This window comes from Oratosquilla oratoria, chromosome 7 (assembly GCF_046742065.1).
Source record: "Oratosquilla oratoria isolate Oo_2021 chromosome 7, ASM4674206v1, whole genome shotgun sequence".
NCBI classification, from domain to species: Eukaryota; Metazoa; Arthropoda; class Malacostraca; order Stomatopoda; family Squillidae; genus Oratosquilla; species Oratosquilla oratoria.
This window is the reverse complement of record NC_134783.1, coordinates 27,163,937-27,180,620: the sequence shown is the minus strand read 5'-3', so window position 1 is coordinate 27,180,620 and position 16,684 is coordinate 27,163,937. Positions and strand designations below refer to the sequence as shown.

At 38.1% G+C, this 16,684-nt stretch overlaps 1 protein-coding gene across 1 annotated transcript in view; it reads right to left on the bottom strand.

The window, feature by feature from the left end:
- LOC143027009 (esterase E4-like) overlaps nt 1-14,851 on the bottom strand; it is a 29,129-nt gene extending 14,278 nt beyond the window's left edge. The window contains exons 1-7 of the mRNA XM_076187834.1: nt 14,821-14,851; nt 12,721-12,941; nt 8,716-8,844; nt 7,774-7,924; nt 7,115-7,300; nt 6,152-6,339; nt 4,168-4,318 (exon numbers count right to left, since the gene is read on the bottom strand). Of these exons, the coding sequence (XP_076043949.1) occupies nt 4,168-4,318; nt 6,152-6,339; nt 7,115-7,300; nt 7,774-7,924; nt 8,716-8,844; nt 12,721-12,941; nt 14,821-14,836 (1,042 nt within the window). The 5' untranslated portion in view covers nt 14,837-14,851. The remainder of the gene's footprint in view (nt 1-4,167; nt 4,319-6,151; nt 6,340-7,114; nt 7,301-7,773; nt 7,925-8,715; nt 8,845-12,720; nt 12,942-14,820) is intronic.
- Nucleotides 14,852-16,684: the final 1,833 nt, after the last annotated feature.

Here is a 16,684-nt window from a genome sequence, read left to right as displayed (position 1 = left end):
CCTAGTAACTCCTTCCATACTCCTCAGGTATTTCATCTCAAATACATTTATAGTCTTCCTCTATTATATTCTATATTTCTGCCCTATACAGTGCTGTCAGCACAATCCCCCTTTCATACAATCTCCTCTTACCATCTATTCCCAAATATCTATTTCTCATTACACTTTGTAATCCACCAAGGCATTTACTTGCTTCTCTCAATCTATATTCTACCTCCACCTCCACTGCCTTTCCCACCACATTCTCCCCCAAGTATCTAAAGCTATCCACATCCTCCAGTCTCTCTCCCTTAATACTCACTTCCAATTTGCTGCCATCCTCTCCCCTTGTACATCTCATCACCTTACATTTACTCACTTTTATCTTCAACTTCCTTCTTTCGCACACCTTCCCAAACTCTGTCACTATCTTCCTTAATCCTTCCTCTGATCCTGCTATAAGCGAAGTGTCATCAGCATACAACAACTGGCTTATCTACCCTTTTTCTCCATTTTCTTCAACCATCTCCAATCCCCAACTCATTACCCTTGCATTTACCTCTCGCACCACCCCATCCATGTACACATTGAATATCCATGGCAACATGACACATCCGTTACAATCCCACCTTTATCTCAAACCAGTCACTCTCTCCATTTCTAACACAAGCTCTACTACTCATGTAAAAACTCTTGACTGCTCTTAACAGCTTTCTCCCTATCCCATATATCTGCAATACCTCCCACAGTGCCTTTCTGTCTACCCTGTCATAAGCCTTTCCCAAATCTATAAAGGCCCAAAAAAAACATCTTTACCTTTTCCTAAAGCTTTCTCACATATCTGTCTTACCACAAAAATCTGATCCATGCAACCCATACATACACAAGGCACAAAAACATTCCCACCCATTTCATCCCCGAAAACACCACACCCCTCCACCCTCCCTCCCATCTTAGCACCTCCTAGAAGGCTGCTTCATTAAATCGGTGACCCCCCCTCTCCGTCCCCCCATGCAACCTGTCCTAAACCCACATTGTTCCTCAACAATTACTCCCTCTGTTCCTCTTCTTATCCTCTTAATAAAGACACTCCTCCAGTCCTCCGGCACTCTACCCTCTTTTAGACAAACACTAAACAACCTCACTAGTTAGTCTACCATCACTGTACCTCCCTTTTTTAGACACTCTACATGAGACCCATCTAACCCAAGTGCCTTACCTGCTTTCATGATTTTAATAACTGTAAGGGGGAAAAAGCCTTTGGTATATGTATGTATGTACCTCATCTTTTCTTATTTCTCCTCCATTTTCCTCATTCACCATTGTCATTTTCTAAGCACTTCCCACTGCATATACCTTTCCCTCCCTATCCTCCTTCACATTCGGTAACTCCTTAAAATACTCTGCCTAACTTCCTCTTACTGCCATCTCTTCCATTATCATATCTCCATCTGCATCTTTTACCTTTTCTTCTCTACTTGATTTCCCTCCTTTTCCTCTCTTAAATTCTTTCCAAAACATCTTTTTATTACTTTCAAAATGTTCTGTCATACTCTTACCCCATTTCACATCTGCTCTCTTTTTTGCATCCTTTGTCTTTATAAAGGCTAGGAGGAAAGCTGTTAAGGGTAGTCAAAAGTTTACACATTATCAAGAGAGTTTGTGTTAGGGTTGGAAATGTTGAAAGTGAGTGGTTTGAGGTGATGACGAGGCTGCTCCAGGGTTATGTTATATCATCATGGCTGCTCAATATGTACATAGATGGGGTGGTATGGGAAGTAGATGTGAGGGTGATGGGCAGAGGAATGGAGATAGAGTGTAAGGATGTAAGAAGTAAGCCACTTGTAGTTTGCTGATGACAATGTGCTTGTGGCTAGGTCACAGGGGTGTCTGAGGCAGTTAATGACAGAATCTGGGAAGGTATGTGATAGGAGGAAGTTGAAAGTAAATGTGGGTAAAAGCAAGGTGATGAGATGTACAAAGGGTGAGGCTCACATTAAGGTGGAGGTAAGTCTTAAAGGAGAGGGGTTAGAGGAAGTAGATAGTTTTAAATCTTAAGGGTCACATGTAGCAGGGAATGGAGTGGAGGTGGAGGTACATTGTAGAGTGAGGGAAACAAGTAAATGTTTTGGGGGAAGGAAAAATTTCATGAGAAATAGGTTTCTGGGGATGACTGTGCCTACAACACTTTATGTGGCAAAGACTTGAAATTTGAAGGAGAAAAAAAGGAGAAATTTAAACATGTTTGAGATGAAGTGTCTGAAAAGTATGGTGGGTATTACAAGGATGGATATAGTGAGAAAGAAGGTGAGATGGAGAGCAGGGATAAAAAGGGAGCAGGCACATAGGGCTAATGAAAGAAAACTGGGATGGTTCGGGTACATGAGTACATGGAAACAAGTGAAGAAACACTAACAAAGAGAGTGAGGAAGGTATAAGTGGATGGAAAGAACAAGAGGGGAAGACTGAGAATGAAATGGATGGAGTCAAGGGGGCCTTGAGTAAAAGGGTAATGTCTGTTGAGCAGGGAATAGAGATGGCAGAAGATAGGTGTGAGTAGAGAATGGTTGTAAATGGACTATAAATTTATGCAGCCCAAAGAGATATCTCCTTGTTTTCTCTATTTTCACATGAGGGGATAAGGAGGGTTGCTGTGTAAATGAAGTGGCTGGCCTTGCTGTGGATGCACTGTGTCTTACTACATTGTTCCTGACCCAGGAAGGAGCAATGTAGCTAAGATAAAAGGGAACCAAATTGGTAGCAGATGGAAGTGGGATGGGTGGGGAAGGATGCATGTCTTGTCTGGCAACTTTCCCTATAAGGGGGAAGAAGCCTCTTGGTATATAGATAGATATTTTTGCAAATTGACCACAAAAGAAGAAAAAATGAAGAATACGCACTGTATTACATACAGTGTCTTGCGACACTGCTTCTGACCCAGGGCAGTGGACAGGATGCAGGGATGACCTGTCATCCAGGAGGTGGCAAGATAAGAGGGAGGGTAGAGGGTGGAGGGGAGTGGGAATATATAGGAAATGGAATGGGTGGGAGTGGTTTCTATGCCTTTTTCTTTTTGGCTACCCCCCATGTAGGGGGAAAAAGCCTTTGGTATATGTATGTATGTATTACATCCTCAAAAAATATACACACATAGACATATATATATATATGGCTCAGGACCGGTTGGTGTGGAGACAAGCGGTCAAGAGTGGCATGTAGGGCTTCGAAACTCAATGGAGAGAATGGGATAAACGACGACGCGAGGAGAGGAAAGAGAAGGCGACGCAGCCCCAGCCTCCACCAACCCTCCCCTGTGATTCATGCCTGTGGCTTTTCTGGCAACGACTGGGGTTGCTCAGCCATATCAGACAGCGACATGGAGGAACATTCTGAAGAGAAGGAAACGGGGGTCCTCCCTTTCCCGTACAATGAGGGAATGCCGACGACGATATATATATACAGTATTTATATATATATATATATATCACTTAGACAAAAATGTAGTGGCACATTTGTAAGTAATAATCACGAAGAACCCACAGTCGGAATAAAAGGAAACTTAGAAGAAAGTATAACTTCTATATTTTGGCTAATAGCTATAGCCTGAAATATAGAAGTTATACTTCTAAGTTTCCTTTTATTCTGACTGTGGGTTCTTCATGATTGTATATATACAGTATATACATATATATATATATATATATATATATATATATATATATATATATATATATATATATATATATATATATACACAGGAATACTTCACTATATGACTGAGTGCTATAAAGTAGGTAAAACAAATGTTGGGTGTATGTGAAAGCCCCAGGAGGTGAAAATTGAGGGGGGGAAGGGGTTGACAGGGTCCATGAACATAACCCCCCTATCATTTACATGTAAAACCCACCTTGATACACAAATTTTCGCATTGCGACCAGTTAGCTAGGAACACAATTTGGTTGTATAGTGAGGTATTCCTGTATATATATATATATATATATATATATATATATAAAATAATCTTAAATATATATATATATATATATATATATATATATATATATATATGAAAATCCATGACTGACAGGTATTAGTAGAGGTCATATGAAACACAACAGTGAGCTTTGGGAGTTTCTGTATGCTTGTATGTTTGTATATATGTATGTATAAATACACAGATGAACTTACATTCTGCAACAAAAGCTCCATCGTCCTTAGTGGTGCCAGTGAGGATATCAACATGATTATGGCGGCCTTCCCTCAACATTTTCTGAGGTTCATCAGGCAAGAAAAACCCATCAATCCGAGGAGACATGTGGTTAGGAAAAGTATGCCATCCCTGTGTAGGAGAGAGACACTGGTGACGTCTATATATGATGAAATGTGTGCATAACAGTAAACATTTATTCAGTCACACACATATACACAGGTGTGCATGCACATTCATATGTGCACATAAATTTAAAAATAGTTCAGATAAAATGAGATATGAAAACGGGACACCACAAGCATAGCTCCCCTTCCCGTAAAATACAACTAGGTAAATACACACACATACAAGTGACTGAAATGATAAAATTGTTACAGTATTAGTGTTAAATACATAAAATGGTGGGTAATAAAGGTGAAAGAAAAAGTGAACCAACAAAGAGATGTTTGGATACAAGCAGAGTGGAGTCTCCATTGGGGGTAATACCAAAAAGATCTTGCATGAATGGAACCCCAAAAGCTACTCAAAGGTTGGATAATTATGCATTTTTAGGGTTTGTAAAGGGTGGAATATTAGGTAGAGGTTTGGAATTAGATAGAAAACCTAGGTATGAAAATGTCCTAAGAAATCAGGATATTGTTGATTTGATAGAGGAACTAATGGATCTGAAAGCTGAATACAGGGCAATGTACAGAGAAATGATTCAACTTAAAAGAGCTAATGATGAGATGGACAAGGAGCTAAATGATCTAAAGAAGGAATTAAAATGGTCAGAAATGAGAACAAAAGAATGAAAAATTAATATAAAAACAAAACAGGGCTTTGAAAAAAGAAGTGAAAGAACAAATACAAGCGGTGACTGAGAAAGTTGGAGAAACGATTACAAGAAATGATTCCAAGAAATAAAAAATCAATGGAAAGTGGAACAAGAAAATCAAAAGATAACTTTTAAGGAAATATTACAGCAACAAATGGAAGAAAATACCAAAGAAACAATAATTAAAGTAATTATGGAAAAAGAAAATTGGGTCACAGACACTGTGAATGAAAAAAAAGTGCATTGTAGTTTGTGGTATTAAAGAAAAACATAATGTGCATAGATATCAAAGAGAAAAAGATGAGAAAGAAATTGCAAAAGCAATTCTGAAAGAGATACTAGAGAAGGGACAGGAAATGGACAAAGAGAATGAAGAGGTACATGGGATGCAACAGTACTCTTAAAGAAAAACAACATAGGCCACTAAAAAATCAAACTAAGGTCCCAAATGATAGCAGAAGTACTATCAAAAACAGCAAAGCTGGCAAATAGTGAAAATTACAAAGGTGTATGGATAAAAAAAAGAAATGAGCAATTAGGAAAAAAAGCAAATGAAAAAAAATCAGAGAAGAATAGAGACTAAAAAGAATGAGTTTTTTTTTGAGAGTGCTAGACCTAAGGCTGAGAAAATGGTCTATCAAAAAAGGAAATGTAATAAACAAAAAAGGAGGAGAAAGGAAAAAATTAGAAATAAATATACCAACATAGATGGCAGTAGAGACACCAGACATAATGGGAATTGTGGAGATGAAATTAAAAAGTCCACTACCACCAAACACTGTGGGACAAGGTATATAGAACCACTGGATGAAAAACAGAAAGAAGAAACAGGGTGGAGTCATGTTTTTGACTAAGAACAGCTTAAATGTGACTAAGACAACAAAAGGAAAAAATAATGTGGAATTGATTACGATGAAAGTTGAAAACAGTGACATGAAAAGTAGAAAATTTGTATTAATATATACAGAAACACCCTATACAGGTTTTCATAATGAGTCCCAGCAAAGGGGTTGATAAAGATAACACATTTCTTTATGGTAACATTCCTATGTTGAATTAATGTACCTGGTGTTAACTAGAATAAAATCTGCAAAGTATGACATCACAGTAAAGGTGCTAAAAAATATTTTTGTCATCTCCCTTACGTAGAACTGTTGAAGACTATCGACGAGTGCCTCTGCATCAACTTGCTGAAGACAGACCAGAAGTTCTTTGCTTTCTGTTGAACAGTTAAAGTCTCTTCCAATTTTTGTGGCAATTTTCTTGAAGTCACTTCCTAGCGCCCAGTTTGTGGTCGCAGAGCCTGATTGGATAATGGCTCTCGAGAATAATCCTGAATCACCCAAAGTACCATGTTAGTAATTGGAAACAACCCTCTCACTTACATCAGATGTAAATTGATAAAGAATATGGATTAGCATACACCATGTAAAGCCAATCAGTACGAGACTATTTGGCCAAAGATATATACATATACAAAGACCTTAGTTCCTCTTATAAATGGGGTGGTCAAATCATGCCATATTTTGTGTTTCAACTCAATGGGGGAAAAAAAGATGGGGTGTCACTGATCTTCTCATTCCTCCCAGTTCATTGCCTTTTATGACATACAGGGGCATAGTGGCAATATTCTTCTCCAATGCTACAAAATTCTAATGGAAAATGAAGAAGTAGTAAAGGGAAGATTTAAGGAGGGCAGCGGAGTGGAGTGGTGACAGAAATTGAAAGTGATCAGCATTCTTCTTACAGTGAAGACAAGTCTAGTTATAAAAGAATGGTGTATGACTCTGGTCCATAGGGATCTCACTAGTCCCATAAGTTCTCACTTTATAAAATCTATGCAGTCAATACCCCATACAGGGAAGTCAATACAGATTGACCTCTCATTAACGGACTAAAAGGGGGGTAACGGTGTCCGTTGATGTGAATAATCCGTTGATTTGGTGTGGCTTTCGGGTGGCATAGTGATTGCACAGCACTAAACAACAGCACCAAAAACACAGCGAAAACACAGCAAACACAGCTAATTAACATCCGTTAATGAGAGGTCAATCTGTAATATAGAATAACAACAACAACAAAAACAGAGAAAAAATAAAGTAAACCACCTGATGAGTAAGGTGAGAGGACTTGCAAATGAACCGATGCAGCTCCTGCACTTTGCCCAAAAATGGTTACACTGAGAGGATCACCACCAAAATATCTGATGTTGTGCTGAATCCAACGAAGAGCCATGTTCTGATCTTTAAGAGCAAAATTGCCAGGAATCACTGAATCTTCTGTTGAAAGGAATCCTGAAACAAAACAGAGTTGATTAATCTGTGAATCTAAAACAAGAAGGAATTAGCAATTTTACCTACACTAATGCATATGTAAATCTATCATAGGTATCATTCAAACATATGAAAATAATGATAAATATTGCCTTAAATTTCACTGAATGGAACTCTTGCAGCCCAATAGTGGCTGGCAATGATCCTTAGGACCTCCCCCAGATCTCTTTGTGAAAAAACTTTAGTGATATCTGTATATTCACTTAGTTTTACCTCATAGTATATGGGATTGAAGCTGTGCTCATGGGGTCCTATCTCTTTGACACCATTCATCAAACTTTGCTTCAAGTTTATGGCTTTGACTTGGATTACATTTTTATCCAACTTGTTCCATAAGTTTGTGCACACACATAAAATGTGCTTGCACTAAAAACGAAATCAGACAGAACAAAAAAAACATTACAAAAAAGGAATAATTAACACAAAAAACTCACCAAATATTCCCAAGCGGTACTGAATCGTGACAACAATGATGCCACTCTCCATAAGGGGCTTTGGGTTGTAGAGTTCAGCCCAGCCATATTTGAATTCACCTCCATGGATGAACATCATCACAGGAAGATGTTCATCTGAGTCTAGAGCCTCCTGTACAAGAGAACAAACCATCAATTCATATACATCTTTTCATACATACTTATACCAATGGCTAATAGCTTTTTCCTCCTTATACACATACTCCACTCCCATTCACCACCTGCTTCATTTAATAATTGGCAACCCCCCTCCCCCCTTTCTGTCCCCTCATGCAGAAAAAGAGAAGACAGAGAGAAATACCTTTGGTCTGCATCAAAAAGCATTCACACATACTCCCTCACCCCCACCCCACCCCACTCCCTTCTATGCATCACAGCATTATTCATACACATCATTTCTCCACTCATCCCTATTTTCTGTCTTCTCCTTTCCTTCCTCAACAGACATTCTCCTCTTTCCCAATGCCCCTTTTAACCCATCCATCTCATCTTTGGTTACCCCATTCACTCCCTCCACCTCTGCCTTACACACCTATTTTACTAATCTTTCTTCACTCATTCCTTCCATGTGTGAGTGAAGAATGATTAGTAAAAGAAGTGTGGAGGGCAAAGATAGAGGGAGTGAACATGAGGGGCAACCAAGGATGAGATGTATCTTTTTGCATATGAGAAAGTGTAGTCCCGAAGGGTCAATACCTAGTCTCAGCACCAAGTCCAAGATCTCCCCCTATAAATTACCAGGCTGAGGCACAGAACCAATATTGTGGAAATCTTGCTTTTATTAAAATTCTCATTTGTAAAACTGAGAGGGAAAAGAAGCATTTACACGGTAAACCCCTATCAAAATTCCCATCAATAAAAACAGGGAAAACAAAAATGTTTATGTTTATGCAATGACATTACCTGGGGAGCAAAAACATTGAGATAGAGGCAGTCCTCTACGCCTCCATATCCCTCATGGAATCGAGCACATTTTTCCGGCGGAGTTGTGGCATTCCTGACACCTTGCCAGCCCTCCCAGACTTCAGGATCCTGAAAAGTGGATGAGAAACTCAACAACTAGAATGAGCATTCAACCAAATAAAATTTTAGGCTTACAGTAAAAACAATTTATGTCATATTTCTAAGTGCAACTGGTGCACTCTGGAGCTAAATTTTTTTTTTTTTTTTTTTCAAAATTTGATGACTACAGCCTGAATTATCCTACTTATTTTATATACATGTTCATTTAATATGTTTATAATTTATACTTTCAAGTCAGATCCATATTTTATGACTGCATATATTTCTATATTTTCAGATGGATTCACAGGGCTGTCAGCAGCCCCGACTCCTTCTGTTACATATGCAGTGAGTATATAAAGAAGAGAGGCAAACAATTTGCCTTGGAAACATTGATGAAGATTTGTGAAACCAGAAGTACTTTGTAATGTCAGTTGGGGACCAGGACAAGTCCTGGGCCCCTCACTACTGTTGTGAGTACTGTAAGAAGACGCTGGAAGGGCGATTGCAAAGTGAGGGAAGGTCCCTGAAATTCTCCAACCCACATGTCTGGCTAGAGCCAACAGACTACTCCACAAGCTGCCTTTTTTGCATGGTGGATATTAGCATGTGGCAGAAAGAAAAGAATGCTGCTGCTGTGCATTATCCAGATCTCCCATCATCAATTGCTCCAATTCCTCACTGCTCCAAATATCCCGTGCCACTTACACCTACTCCAGGTGAAGTCCAAGATAAGTATTTTGATGAAGAGGAGGAGATGGATGCTGAGGACTTGGCTTACCTGCCTGAAGTACCACAGAAAGTTCCTCACTTCCCAAGTCAAAAAGAAGTAAATCACTTGGTCAGGGACAAGGGTCTGACCAAGTCCAATGCAGAGCTATTCATCTCCAGGATGAAGCAATGGAACTTGATCAAGGAGGTGCAGGTGACAAGTTAGATAAGTTGGCACAAACCTTTCTCAGGCTTTTATACTCTTAAGGATGGCCTCTGCTTTTGTCATGATGTGCCTGGACTGTTTGATGTTATTAGGGTGACATTTGTGCCCAAGTAGTGGCAGATCTTCATAGACAACGAGTTTGAAGGCCGTCCTCCTCCACAATGGAAACAAGTTCCAGACACTGCCCCTACCCCATTCAGTCTGCCTAAAGGAAGACTACTACAGTGTGAAAGTCCTCCTGGAAGCTGTAATACAACCAGTAGAATTGGGAAATCATTGGAGACTTTACGAGTAAGATGGTGGCTTTCCTGCTTGGTCTCCAGGGAGGCTTTATCAAATTCCAATGCTTCCTCTACCTTTGGGACAGCACACCCACCTTTGACCACTACAACAGGAAGAACTGGGAGCAATGAACAGAATTTGTAGTTGGGACCAAGAACATCATGTGGGAGCCATTGGTTGTGATCATGCCGGCATTACACATTAAGGGGATCGTCCATCAGAAAATCACAAAAAAAATATATACAAAATTTTGAAAATATTTCCTCTAAAAGTGTTGCTCATAAGCTATCTCGTGGCTGAGTATGGAAGCTGTATCTTGATTTTTACTATCTAAAAAAAATATAATACAGTACCCCCCCACCCTACTGTGGCTGGGTCGTGTGCGCTGTGTACTGCATATTACGTTTTCTGTTGTTACATATATTTGCTAACAAAAGAAGCTATGTATTTTGCACAATATTTATGCTTTTGTAAGATAAATAATAGCATACGATATGGCAACAGGGACCTGACTGCATACTGTACAGTATGAATCGTCCATCAGAAAATCACGAAAAAAAAACGAAATTCTGAACATATTTCCTCTGAAACAACCAGTGATGCCATAAAACAGCTTAGGATGGCAGATAAAGATCGTCTGTCGCCAAAGATGCATCGCGCCAAGAAAAGGAAAAGTGCATGCTTGGAACCTGAGCAATATAATCCTGGTGGATACTAACTGGATTCATCATATAAACCTGTAATTAATCAAAAGCTGGCAACAAAGAGTAGGGTGGTACCTATGATACCCTTTCAACACCATAACATCCTAATATGAAAGGGGACCAGTAACCATGAACAAAAAACTATGACGCTCATTCCTGAAAAACTTGATTTTTGCACATTTAACTTGATTCATATCCAAAACACCTTCACTGATTTTTAACTGCAAATCCTTTTCGGATTCAGCATAAATGGAGGCATTCGGAGGCAGATTTATGTCCTTTCAAGGACTAGTAGGATTTTTTCATATATAATTTTTTTTTTTTTTTTTTTTTTTTTTTCCATCGTTTGGATTTTTTTTTCTCATAACAGACTGATCAGAACATCATAATTCTGCCTCCATTTCTTCATCTATCTTAGCCCATTATAAAGACAAAAATAATCAATATCCAGTCAAAGGTCTATCCTCTGAATCAATTTCAAAATTTTCAAAAATTACCCATCGAAAAAGTCACAATAAAAAAAGTATAAGCATAAATGACTTGAAAACTCGGTAGTATCTTCTCTGAGACAAGACAGTTACTAGGAAAAAATCTCAGCCACTTTCACCCCAAACTAAAAAAAGTTCGATTTTCTAATGGACGATCCCCTTAAGTTGGGGTTAATGAAGCAGTTCATGAAGGCTCTCAACCAAGAATCAGCTGCTTTTAAGTACCTTCTTGAGTTCTACCCCAAATTATCAAGGCCAAAATCAAAGGAGGGATTTTTGTTGGACCTCAGATAAAGAAAGTGCTTAAGTTTACAAAATTCTCCAATAAGCTCAGAAAGACTGAGAGAGCAGCATGGAACTTTTTCATAGCAGTTGTCAAGGGCTTCCTGGGCAATCACAGAGCTGAAAACTACCAGCAGCTGGTGCAGGATCTGATAAAGGCTTTTGGCACCATGGGATGCAGGATGTCCCTTAAACTTCATATGCTGTACACTCACCTGGACAAATTCAAAGTCAATATGGGTGCCTACTCAGAAGAATAAGGTGATTGATTCCACCAAGATGTGAAGGAGATAGAGCGGAGATACCAGGTCCTCTACAAAAATGTGACCTGGACTACAACAACAAATCTAGAAAATCCAGTCATTTCTGACATTAAGTTGTGTTATAACTGTCATTTGTTTTTAGATATTTGTTTTTGATAAGCTTGTGTCATAAAATAAATATATACTCTGTTGATTTAATTATATGAACTGATATATTTTAAAAATCTTGAAAAATATGAAAATTTCAACATATCAAAGTCCTGATCACAAACCCAAACTTCTGATTAAATGCGAGTTTTTTTTTTATAATATTGGGATATAACTAACCAGGAAATAACATGTAAAACTGGGAAACAAAAAATGTGTTACACAGTGTAATCACACTTGAACACCAATTTGAATGACTGAATGTTTTCAACAACAATTATGCAATCCCATTACGGTACTCTTTTTCCTTCACATACTTTGCAACACAAGTACATATACACATATACCAAGGGCTTTTCCCCCTTATATGGGAGGTAGCCAAAGTCAAAAGACATAATTCCATTCCCACCTATTTCATCTCCAACCACTCCACTACCATTTCCAACACAAGTAAACAAGTATATAAGACCATGTGATACAAAATGGCCACTACAAATTGGAATACTCAAAGTCGCTTTCTCTCTGGAATGACCCTGTGTGGAAAATTTTATTTTTGTAATTTTTTGGGCCTATCTGCCACTTTTTGAAATATACATAAAAGAGAGAGAGAGAGAGAGAGAGAGAGAGAGAGAGAGAGAGAGAGAGAGAGAGAGAGAGAGAGAGAGAGAGAGAGAGAGAGAGAGAGAGACAGAGACAGAGAGAGAGAGAGAGACAGAGACAGAGAGAGAGAGAGAGAGAGAGAGAGAGAGAGAGAGAGAGAGAGAGAGAGAGAGAGAGAGAGAGAGAGAGAAATCTCTTCTCACCTTGAACCGAAGGGATCCGATGGGTGCCTTAGCATAGGGGATGCTTTGGAAAGAGAAGTAAATGGAACCTTTATTTGTGGTCTCCTTTGCACCTCGCAAGAGCCCCTGTGGGGTTCTGATCACATGACTTGGGTCATCATCTTCATACTGAAGGCCTTGTAAACAGGGCAGAAGTCCAAGGATCATCAGGTACTTTAGAAACTGGAATGCCATGGTTCTCTCTGCCCATAAAAATAAAGAAACAATCGATATTTAGTCAACAAAGTAACACATTGTAATATAAGAACTTAGAACATAAAAATGGAGACTGTAAGATGCCATAAGGCCTACACTAGGTAGTTCCATGTCCTTTACCACCTATCATCCTCATCCATGAAGTTATCTAACCTAAAACAACCAATAACTTCAGTGCTCACTATATGGTCTATTTCATTTGTTAACCCCTCTATTGGTAAACCAATAACAGAAGGAAATAATAATAATTATAAATCATGGTAATACATGCATATCAGTTAATGGTATGTGTACATTGTGGACACTCAAATCAGACACATAGTGTATGAAAACTATACAAACACATCTTTCATTGCCAAATGCTTATTGTATTTCATATATATACAGTAACTCTGTTAATATTAAACTAACTCTTGAAAAGAAATTATACACCATAGCTCTGACACATTTTGGGTCAAGTTCATTTATCTTCAATGATATAATAAAAGCCCGCACTATGTGTGAACAAATCAAGAGCGGAAAAAAGAATGAAGTTGGTGATGTGGTTCAGAGTTGAACAGGCAGAAGACATACAAACATTTACTTAAAGAAAACATATGATGAATAGGAATGGAAGCAAGGGTGACCCTAAAATGAATGTGCAGATTTCTACAACCATTTTAATAAGTGTAAAAGAGGAATGAAGACCAGAATATAACTTGAGAACAGAATTCATGTCAGTACATACTCAATGTGCATGTCTATGCAAGTGCGCACAAATTATGTATATATATATGATTATATATATATATATATATTACATACATTACATACATATTATATATATATATATATATATATATATATATATATATATATATATATATATATATATATATATATTACATATAAGTAAGTGCAACAGTTCCACTAACCTAGGAAAGCAAAAGCATCTAAGTCAAATTAACAGAGAAGACTTGTCATAAGATGCAGACTTAGAGGAATGTTATGAGAAAGCAGTAGGAAATTTACAGGTACTGTATTGAATAAAAGAAAATCTGTGTTCAAGGCAACAGCAGGGGAGCCAGATCAAGAGGGTTGCCTTACTCTTCTCCTTCAGGCCAAATCAGTGTCATTTGTCATTTCATTTGGATACAGGAGCTGAAGTGAGTGTTCTACCCAAAAGGATTTATGATAAGTTGAATGAAAAACCTGAACTGAAACACAAAAACAATATCAGTTGCTTTCACTGGAGATAAAATTAAATCTCTTGGTGTCATATAATACATTTGCATAACTAAAAAATATCAGCTCACTTTTTATGTTGCTGACATGAATTGTGTTCCACTATTAAGTAGAGGTACTTGTAAACTTTTAGGAGTTGTAAAATTCTTGAATGTGGCTCAGTCAGAGACCATATTGGTGGTAACCACTGACAAGGTATTATGTAAATACAAGGATGTGTTTGATGGACTAGCATGTAGAGGGTGAATTACATTTAGAGGTGGATCTAAATGTTAGACCAGTTGCTCATCCTCCATGTAAAGTGCCTGTAGTCTTGAGAGAGAGATTGAAATGTGAATTAGATGATATGGAAAGGAAAGGTGTGATCATCAAAGAAAGTGGTCCAACAGATTGGGTTAACAGTATGGTCACTGTAGATAAGGGAAGTAAATTAAGAATATGTCTAGATCCTAGAGACTTAAATAAGGCTTTAATCAGGCAACACTACCCCGTACCAATTATTGAAGAAGTGTCAACAAGGCTTACTGATGGCAAAGTGTTTTCTGTATTATATGCTACAAAGGGTTTTTGGCAAATAAAATTAGATAAAGTCTTTCAAACTACTCATATTTAACACTTGTTTTGGCAGGTATAGGTACTTACGCCTTCCTTTTGGCATTAGTCCTGCTCCAGAAATTTATCAGAGGTACATGCATGCTTCTCCTTTTATGCATGGGGGGACAGACAGGGGGGTTCGCAGATTTAATGAAGCGGCCTTGCTGAGGATGTGCTGTGACTTGCGACACTGCCTCTGACCCAGGGCAGTGGACAGGGTGCAGGGATGACCCGTCATCCAGGAGGTGCTAAGATAAGAGGGAGGGTGGAGGGGAGTGGAGTGTATCTAGGGATGGAATGGGTGGGAATGATTTTATGCCCTTTTCTTTTTGAGTACCTCCCTTGAAAGGGGGAAAAAGCTTTGGTATATGTATGTCTGTATGTACATGCATGAGCTGTTTGATAATCTTGAGGGAGTCAAAATCATAATGGATGATATATTGGTGTGTGATAGTTCTGAAGCACAACATGACAATAGGCTTGAAAAAGTTCTTACAAGATACCAAGAAAGAAATCTAAAGTTAAATCCAAGCAAGATAAAACTTAAAACTAAGCAGGTAGAGTACATTGGTCATATATTAACAGCTGATGGGTTAAGATCAAACCCCAAGAAGGTACAATCCATTAGGAGTTCCCAGCCCCTTGAGACAAGCAAGAGCTACTAAGATTTCTGCGAACGATTAATTACTTAGGAAAGTTTATTCCAAATATGTCTGAAATCAATGAACCTCTGAAAAGTTTGCTGGAGAAGGGAAAAGATTTCAAGTGAGAAGGAGCTCAAGATACATGTTTTCAAAAACTTAAAAAAATGGTCAGTGAAGCACCAGTTTTGAGATATTATGATGTTTTTAAATCAGTCACTTTAACTGTTGATGCCTCAGGGTATGCTGTAGAGGCATGTCTTTTACAAGAAACTCACCCTACTGCCATTGCTGCCATGTCCCTAACCAAGACTCAAAGAAGTCATGCCCAAATAGAGAAAGAGCTGCTACCTATAGTTTTTGGAACAGAAAAAATTCTTTCTTATCTGTATGGCAGAAGTGAGGTAATTGTAGAAACTGACCAAAAACCCTTAGAGTAAATTTTTAAGAAATCCCTGTTTTCAGCCCCTCCGAGGTTAGAGAGAATGCTTCTAAGACTTCAGAAATATTCACTGTGAGTACAATATAAGAAAGGCAAAGATATGTATATAGCTGATGCTCTGTGTAGAGTTACCTGGGCTGAAGAAATGCAAAATGAAGATTTAGAGATTTAAATAAATTTTGTAACAAATGAACAGCTAGACACCACAGGCAGTTTAGAGCTTCTGAAAGATAATACTAAGATAGACATTGTATTATAGACACTTAAAGTATTTACTTTAGAAGGATAGCCTGATTGTAAAAGATACTCCTGTAGAAATTCATGCCTTTTGGAATTATAGAGTTGAAATAAGCTATGTAGATGGTATGTTACATAAAATGAATAGAATTATAGTTCCTAAGAATCCAAGGGGTAAGGTATTAAGGCAATTTCATAAGTCTCATCAAGGTATAGAAAAATCACTAAGGATAGGTAGAGATCTTGCATACTGGCCAGGAATGAGGGCTGAACTGAGAGACCTCATCAGTTCTTGTGACACCTATAATACATTTAATAAACATTGAGTAAAGGAACCATTGATGCCTCATGAAGTCCCAAAGCTTCCTTGGCAGAAACTAGGAGCTGATTTATTTGAGTTGGAAGGAAAAAATATTTTTTTGCTTGTTTACTACTACAGTAAATATACTGAATTTGACTTTCTAGAAAATATCTATTCTAAAACTGTCTTTGATTACTGTAAACGTCAGTTTGCTAGGCATGGAATACCTCAGTCTATACATAGTGACAATGGCCCACAGTTTGCAGCTGTTGAATTTAAGGAATTCTGTAG